The following is an 8,596-nucleotide window of genomic DNA, read 5'->3' as shown; positions in this document are numbered from 1 at the left end:
AGAACAGGAGAGAAACTCTGGCTGTGTCCTGAGGGGACAAGAGTTCTTGGTTTAGTCACAGTGGCTCATTTGGCTTGCTTGGGTTAGTGGTCACCAAGGCTGGGAATGCAGAGATGTCTTCTACAGGAGATTGGACAGTGGCTCTGTAGGTGAAGACCTGCTCCACTGTTCCCCATGGTGGATCCCAAAGAAGAGAAACAGTCCATGGTCTTAAGATGTTTATTGTCATTGTGACAAATAGATTAGATACTGTACCCCAGTTTTCTCAGGGCAGGCCTGAGGTTAAATATCTTTTACAGGGAGGAGGGTCTGGGAAGGAATGCTTAATTGGCTACACCCTCTGGCCTTTAGGTACCTCATTAATATGGAGATATGTCTTGAAGCTCTGTGGCCTGTAGTAACACCCTCTACTTGTGGAGGGTCTAGTAGGGTTGTTGCCCTACATGACTAAAGGACATAAATCTATGGAAGGCTGCAGCCTTCTGTCAGGAGCCTGGAGTCTGGAAGCATGGCAAAATGCCTGCTGTCTCTTGCAAAGGAGACTGTGGGGTCACCAGCAGGGTCTCTGGTGGTTTCTATCCTGTGCTCTACCAGAAACCAGGTTGTATTTCATAGTCCTATACCCATCAATATCTATATATACTTTTCCTTCCTATGGATATCTAGCCCAACCCCAGTACATTACACTACCCTAACATCTTTGTTTCTATGAATAGCAGCTTGCATATCATGTTCTTAACAGCTAAAATCCATGATAAATGTGTACATGAGATATTTATCTTTCTTATTTGGAGATCCTTGACTCAGAATAATTTTCTATTTCCATCTACCTGCAAATTTTATAATGTAACCTTCTTATTAAATTTATATTCCTCTAATTGCCTCACATCTCTTGTTACCCCCTCCCACAATCCTCCCTCCATTTACCTTTCTCAATTTTGTTTGATGTTTGCTATTCTCTTGCTGTATATTGTTTTTATTATATCTATGTATGGGCCTATTTCCTATTCTCTCCAATACTTTCAGCATAAAGGGGTGTTGTCTTTTGTTACAAGTGTTTTCAGAATCTAATGAGATGATCCTGTGTTTTTTTTCCTTTGAGTTTGTTTATATAGTGAACTACACTGATAGATTTCCATATATATGTGTGTGTGTACACACACACACACACACACACACACACACACATATATATATATATATATATATATATATATATATATATATATATATAATCTATCCAGTGCTTTCTCCTCCTCCTCCTCCTTCTTCATCCTCTTCTTCATTTAATGAAAAGGAGTATTATTATTAAAGCTCTTATCTGGATTTAATGGTCACATGGCTTTTACCTTTCAGTTTGTTTATATATTCGATCACATTTATTGATTTACATATTCTGAAACAGCCCTGCATCTAATTCTTGGATTTGATTTGCAAGTGAGTTGCTTCTATGTTCATAGGGAAATTGGTGTGTCACTTTTTCTTTCTTGAGGTTTTTATATGGTTTAGCTTTCAGGGTAATTATGACCTCATAAAATGAACTGACAATATTCCTTCTGTTCCTACTTTGTAGTATAATTTGGAGAGTACGTGCATTAATTCTTGCTTTTTAAATCTTGTGGAAGGTAAGCAAAAAATTTAATAAAAAAGATTTTTCTTCCCTCCTTAATCTTTTGTTGGTGAGATTTCCTTTGAGGTTCATGTTTAAATACCTAAATTTTTCATTTCCAGGATTCTTTCAGTTCAAAATTTCTTTATTATTCTACTTCTATTCTCAGGTGTTTAACTATTTTATCCATTTTCTTTGTTTTTTCTGTCTTTATTAATTCATTCATTTCTCTTATAAGGGGCTCTATAACATGTATAGAGGCTATCTTAAAGCCTATGTCTGTGCTTCTGCTATGATGCATTTAGTAGAGCTTATTGTATTAGCGTTGCTGGGCTTATTGGAACCTAATGCATGGTTGAAGTCATAGAGAAGGAAGAGCTACAGCCAAACTCAAAACAATAGCACATTGTGACCTCTCATTGCACGGAGGGGCCACGAGTTGATAGTGGGTGAATTTGTGTTAGCTAAAAATGTCCAATTCAGAAATTATCATATAGTCTTTCAGAGAAGGGTTTCTGGTGGATAGAAATTTATAATTAAACAACAGCCAATGATGGATAACATCCATCACAAAGGATCTACACACCCTTTCTCCTGAATACCAGACTAACACTCAATCTCAACTTGAAGATAAATTGCATTTTGTACCACAAATAATGGCTGCATAAAAAGATACAGAAGCTAGAAATTATCCTTAAATTTTTCAGTTTTAGAGGATTTTATTTGTACAAGCATTAAAAGTGAAAATAAAGTTACTTTAGGAAACATGAGCATTCATTAGTGAAAACAAATGTTACAGTGCTCATGTCAAATATTTGAAAGCTCCCAGAATTCACAAGACAATGTGAATTTCGTGGGACTCAAGAGTTAAACATACTCATCAAAGACCATCCATTGGAGTGGATGGCACTCCTCTGGAAATGGAGTCTCATGCCACGTGCTTCCTTTAGAACACCAGACTGCTCACACAGTAGGGTATTGGGCAAGTGAAGCAATTGCACAGTGGTTGTTCCTATCTTTGGCGATCTTCATATATCCACCCAATCCCCATCGTTTACCCCAGCTGAAAGAAATCATTTTTTCCAATTAGTATAAATAATAACACATGATAGACATATTACTATTACTGGCAAGAGGCCAACATAACAGCAGTATTAGAGAAAGCAAAAGATCTACTCCTGAGTATCAAGAGGTGCCTCAAATAGGATGTGAAAACTACAGCAGAGAATGGGAATTTCTACCCATATATGCATGAGAACTGAAAACATGTTTTAAGTATGACAAAAGTAATGGCACTGACATAACATTGATATTCTAGAAACCAGAGTAAGAATGGAAATTTCACAATAGTATACTGGTAGTAAGTTCATAGAGTTATATAGGGTAACTCAGAGTTTAATGAGTGGAGATCAACTCCAAGGGCAATTTAAAAGCCAGTTTGTCATTGTAGTGTACCTGTAATAAATGTTTTGGGGACATGGACACAGGGTCTATATGTAGCAAGCTGGCTAGCTAGAGTAAATAACAATTCCCAGATCAGCCAGAAACACTGCCTCAGTATGGAAGTTGTATAATGATTGAGAAACAACTGATGTTAAAATTGGTGCTCTACACAGAAGCACTTGCACACACACATATGTACACACAGACATGAAGATAGGCAGACCTCACACATGTACGTGAAAAAACAAGAATAAACTTTGCTCAACTTAATTGGGTCAAAATTTTCTAGGCTGTGTATCAAAATACTGACTGCAATCTTTATTCTCTTCATGAACTCCCTGTTCATCTAGGCCATTAACCACTAAACTATCTCTATAGCTGCTAGAATTTTAAATACAGATTTTTTGGGGGAATTTATACCTGTTCTTGATCAGCCAGTAGTTATTGCCATCTGTTTCATTTCCCTCAAATCCATATCCAACCACCAGAACTGCATGATTCACAGAATTGGTCACAGAACCGATGCAGTTTGGCTCATGATAAACACCTGAGAAATAAAATGGAAGCTGACATAAGATGCAAAGAATACATGACAGTGAGCACTGACACCAACAACAGGGAGGCATTTTAAAGGATCTCTGGAATTATATAAACTTCACTGGAATAATGAGCTTCATGAATTGTTCAAAAAGAATATATATATATATATATACATACATATATACAAAAAGAATATATATGTATATATGTATACATATATATGTATGTGTGTGTGTGTGTGTGTGTGTGTGTGTGTGTGTGTGTGTACATAGGCATATATATGGCTTTACTGAAAACTGAGTAAATCCAAAGTAGTGATATTTGTATTGTGGTCTATAAGCATATGAGATGACTTCTTAATATTGCACATTTTTGTTACTAGAATCTCATGTCATGTTAAACTTATAGGACAGAAATTACTTAATATAAAGATTCTGTTATAGTTTGATTTCAGATATTCTGTCTCTGTAAGTATATAAAACTACCACCAAAGTGAGAAGAGTTGAAAATTTAGTTAGCCAATAAATTTTATTAATAATAACATATTAACTTTTATGTGGAGGATAATATAAGGTGAAATTCAGTACTTAGAAATATTATGTGAGGATGAGTAAAATCCAGAAACTCAAAACATTCACATCATATAGTTTATACAAGAGGTGGTCATGGTATAAGGATATCACATATTTTTTTCATATCTGGAAGGAAATATACTAACCTCCTTTATAGAACCTAAAACTACTGGAGACAACATGAACTCCAGTAGCAATGGGCCCTTTAGTTGCTACAGCATCCATTAGGACATCTTCACTTTCTGGGAGGACCACAAATCCTGTGATTTTAGCAGATGAATACTTAGGATTGTACCTGCATAGTCCTTCCTTTAAAAGAAAAAGAAGTAGAACCTCAGTTACTTCCACCTATTGTCTGGAAGCAAGAGACAGAACCACATCATTCTGCACTTTGCAAATGAACACACTCAAGTAAGGAGTTTTAAAAAATAATCATGGTAAATAAAATATTACTGGATGATTAGGAACTAAAAATGAGTTCTTTTATTTTCATTAACAATCAATAGTTCCTCCTAATCATAAGAAAATTGTGTGCCACAGAGTTCTTAAGTAAATGTATAGCTGTTTTCATATTATCCAAGTACACAAAAGGAAAAACAGGGTATACTGATATCATCACACCAAAATCTTAAGCAAACAATACATAACAACACTGATAGTGTACAAAGAGATTATACCATGTAATGTGAGCTCTGAAGATAGTGTATTATCTCTACAATTGTCACTCACTACAAGCTGAGCTGAAATGACAACTTAGGAAGCCCACTTACTTTTCGTTCATATGGATAGGTTGTTTCAGCCTCCAGACCTCCGTTGTGCAAAACATACTGGAAGGCATTGTATGTAGTACCCCAATGACAGCCTCTATTGCCTTGAGGTTTAGAACAGTCCACTAGGTTCTGTACACTCAGTGGGATCAGTTTGCCAGTTTTCTTAAACATTTGTCCTTCTATGGCACCAGTCACAGGAAAAGCCCAACAAGAACTACATTTTCCCTAAGCAGAGGAGAAAATATGGTCATCTATAAACAAATACTAAGTCAAGAAACAACATAGACAGACTAATAAATAATGAAATGGAGAACTGACAGTTGATAGGTCCATAGAAAGGAATGTCCAGTCTCCTAGAGAACTTAGATGCAGGCAGTATGCACCTGCTCCAGTATACACACACGCACATGCACACACACACGCACACGCACACGCACATGCACATGCACACACACACACAGGCAAACCCACATACACACACACACGAACATCTGAGCAGAAGCTATTGGTTTTATGGGTTATTAATGACAATAGATGGGTCATGAGTTCTACAGTGAAAGGAGAAACTAATAGTTGGAGATTATGTGTGGCACACTGCAAAGACCAATATACACTGTAAAACATACAAAGATTTCAAAGAAGAAAAATGTTATTTAAAAAATTAACTGCAAATCCCTTCACATTCAGTTTGAATACATAGACGTTTGCTGTTTTGAGACTCATGTGGTTTAAGAAGGTTGGCATTGGTGTGTGCCTCCCTTTGTGCTCCCAGCTGGTCTTCAGCTGTATACTTAGTGGAGGATGACCTTGTCAGGCATGGGTGGGAGAGAAGATCCTTGATCCCAGGAAGGCTGAACACCAAGCGGGGAGGAATTCAAGGGTGGGGAGGGGAGTGGAGGATAGATGGGGGCACACCCTTGTGGAGGCAGGAGGGGGAATGGGATAGAGGGTTCCTGGGTGGTGGGAGGAATGAGGTGAGGGGATAAAATCTGAAATGTAAACATAATATCCAATAAAAAAAAATTTTAAAAAAGGTTGGCATAGCCTGGCATGGTGGTGCATATCTTTAATCGGAGCACTTGGGAGGCACAGGCAGTAAGATCTCTGTTTATTCAAGGTCAGTTTGTTCTTCAAATGAGCTCCAAGGAAGCTAGGGATGTTAAAACATGAAAGCCTGTCTCAAACAAAGCAAGCTAGCAAGTATACAAACAAACAAACAAACCAAAAAAAACCAAAATGTAAGAAGAGCAGCAGATAAAGAAAAAGATGATGATGATGAAGAAGGAGGAGAAAAAGGGAGGAGCAGGAGGAGGAGCAAGAAGGAGAAGAAGAAAGAAGAGGAAGAGGAGGAGGAGGAGGAGGAGGAGGAAGAGGAGGAGGAGGAAGAGAATGGTATGTGACACTGTCATACCTGTTTCCTCACAGGAGTCACATAGCCTTCATTTCGCCAATCAACAAATTTGGGCAAAGCATCTTTCCAATTCCAAGTGTTAGGAAAAAGACTACCCAGTGCACGTTTCCAGAGACTTTTCGCTGTTTTGTGAACTGGTAATGTAACACCAATTATCGTGTCCTTGAACTCTTCATCAGTCTTCAAGAAAAAGTGTATAAATGATTATTAAAGAAAAGACTCCATGTAAAGCACTAAAGAAAACACAGTGTGAAGCAATCCATGTCACACTCACCATGTCAGCAAAGTCATTTACTTCCATGGTGTAGGTATTCTTCCCCAGGGAATTCTCCATGTTGTGCAGTTTAATCCTTTTTACATTTTCCTCCCACACTGCTCTCTTCAGTACATCTTCCTCCTGGATGAGAATATAATGGAAGATAATAATTCATTCCATTTAAACTCCTGCACAGGCTGACCTTGTAGACTTTCTGTTGCAGGTGACTAGAGGCCAATGAAGAGATCTCAGGATACTATAAGGTCTCACTTTTACATTCCAAGGAAAAGAGAATCTGAACATCCTGTGCTCACATGATTTTTATTATGCAATCTCTCAGTGGTGGTGGTTGTGGTGTGTCACCTAGGATCTCTCATGTACCTAGACATTTTTACTCTGGGAACCCTCTGAACATTTTCCTGGATACCAACCGGAGTGTATGACTTTCCGTATTTCATCTTCCACTCTTCCCATTCGACATCCAAACTGAGATCAAACTCTGAGGCACCCGACACAACTCCCAAGCACAGGATGACCAGGAAGACAGCAGGAGTCATGTCTCAACCTGGATATGAAAGAGAAATGAAGACATAACTACGCTTATGTTTTGAAAATGTCTTCTTACTCCTTTCTGAGAAATTAAGCTATTTATGATTAATACAATAATTTGCATTATTACTTCAATTACTTTTCAAAATATTGTGGAAATCTTTGCTAAATCAACACTCCCCATCGGACCTGATAGGGACATATCACCTGATTCTGCATCTGTACCTGCAAATTAAAAATGGATATATCTATGGGTTATGTGCAAGAGATGTCTTCAAAATACCAACTGCAACTCTATGGACAGAATCAGACATTCAGTTAAGAGGAGCCTATACAAACATAAACTCAGAATGGACTTGGTGTACCATTCTTTACCTTCTCTACCCACTCCACTGTACCTACACAGAAGTCTGGTGATGCTTAGGTTATATTTTTCTTCCTTGTGATCTGCTCTCCCTGAAGTTTCCCAAAGCACCTGTCCAAGCCCAGTTTCTGTTCTGTCAGTCACAAGCAGGGCCTTACCTTTCTGTGATGATCACTACTGCCTCAGATCCCTTCAGAGATTCAGCTTGTTGGAGGATGGTAAGTTTCTAGGATGTGGCCCAGCAACTCTTCACTCATGCTATAAATCTGAAGTACCTATAGGGTTGGACCCGCTCCTCATTCATGCCTTACATTTGATTGGCTGTGTTGGTGACTAGATTAAGCCTGTAGGCACTGGGACTTCAGGCATCTTCTGAGATATAATCTGATTGACCCTTTGGCTTGGCTGTAGGCTACCTCTAAGGACAGCAGGAAGCTGAATTTGTGAACCTTTTCAAAGAAAGGTAGATAACCATCCCGTAGGCCTTGGATCTCATTATACTGGATACTTTTACTTCTATGATTGTGTTTCCTGTATAATGTATGTGGTGTTGCACCCTTGAAGGTTAGAATGGGATATTTTAGTTACCATCTCTTGGATGGACTTAATCATTATATTTTATTTCATGTTTAGTTCATAGCTATGATTGGATACTTTGAGAGCACACACCCTGGGATGCTCTTTTCCTGTGTCATGGTGTAACATGAATAGATCTCATGAGAATCTTTAGGAGACATGACATCCAAGGAAAAAAATGATATTCAAAGCCGAGCCATACAATACTGAGTATCAATGAATGTGCCCATAGTCAGTGGTCTCATTAAATTCACCCAGTCTTCTCTTGGAGAATAAATTGAATCACCACCTAGAAGCATGACCTTCCCTGTCCTCTTCATTATACAATATTCTGGTAATTGGAAACACCTGTATTTGCCATTTTCAGGACCTATTCTGGTTACCTTAAGAGCACACACATTGTTTGACAGCACCACAAACAGATATATTTAGAAGGATTTTCTCTTGAAGTTTTCTCTGGAAACTAAACTGTAATCCTCTACTTCCCCTTCTTTTACCTTAACCCT

At 38.1% G+C, this 8,596-nt stretch overlaps 1 protein-coding gene across 1 annotated transcript; it reads right to left on the bottom strand.

Moving 5' to 3' along the window:
* Positions 1 to 2,572: 2,572 nt before the first annotated feature.
* On the bottom strand, positions 2,573 to 7,158 carry LOC117713963 (cathepsin Q). The gene is made up of 8 exons (XM_034510531.1): positions 7,033 to 7,158; positions 6,620 to 6,742; positions 6,441 to 6,525; positions 6,346 to 6,407; positions 4,935 to 5,159; positions 4,311 to 4,473; positions 3,473 to 3,599; positions 2,573 to 2,672 (listed from the first exon to the last, which is right to left on the bottom strand). Exons 1-8 carry the CDS (start codon positions 7,156 to 7,158, stop codon positions 2,573 to 2,575), a joined length of 1,011 nt encoding a protein of 336 aa, XP_034366422.1.
* Between the last annotated feature and the right edge of the window lie 1,438 nt (positions 7,159 to 8,596).

The sequence above is a fragment of the Arvicanthis niloticus genome, chromosome 8, assembly GCF_011762505.2.
Source record: "Arvicanthis niloticus isolate mArvNil1 chromosome 8, mArvNil1.pat.X, whole genome shotgun sequence".
Classification (NCBI taxonomy): Eukaryota; Metazoa; Chordata; class Mammalia; order Rodentia; family Muridae; genus Arvicanthis; species Arvicanthis niloticus.
Note: the sequence above shows the minus strand (reverse complement) of the source record. Positions and strands in the feature narration are given on the sequence as shown.

Bases quoted from the DNA above. Each gene is read 5' to 3' on its own strand.
- LOC117713963 (XM_034510531.1), bottom strand. From the start codon at position 7,158: ATGACTCCTGCTGTCTTCCTGGTCATCCTGTGCTTGGGAGTTGTGTCG. The intron at 6,743-7,032 runs GTTGGTATCCAG...ATTCTCATCCAG, and splicing joins ACGGAAAGTCATACACTCCG to GAGGAAGATGTACTGAAGAG. The intron at 5,160-6,345 runs GTATGACAGTGT...TCCTCTGCTTAG, and splicing joins TGACTCCTGTGAGGAAACAG to GGAAAATGTAGTTCTTGTTG.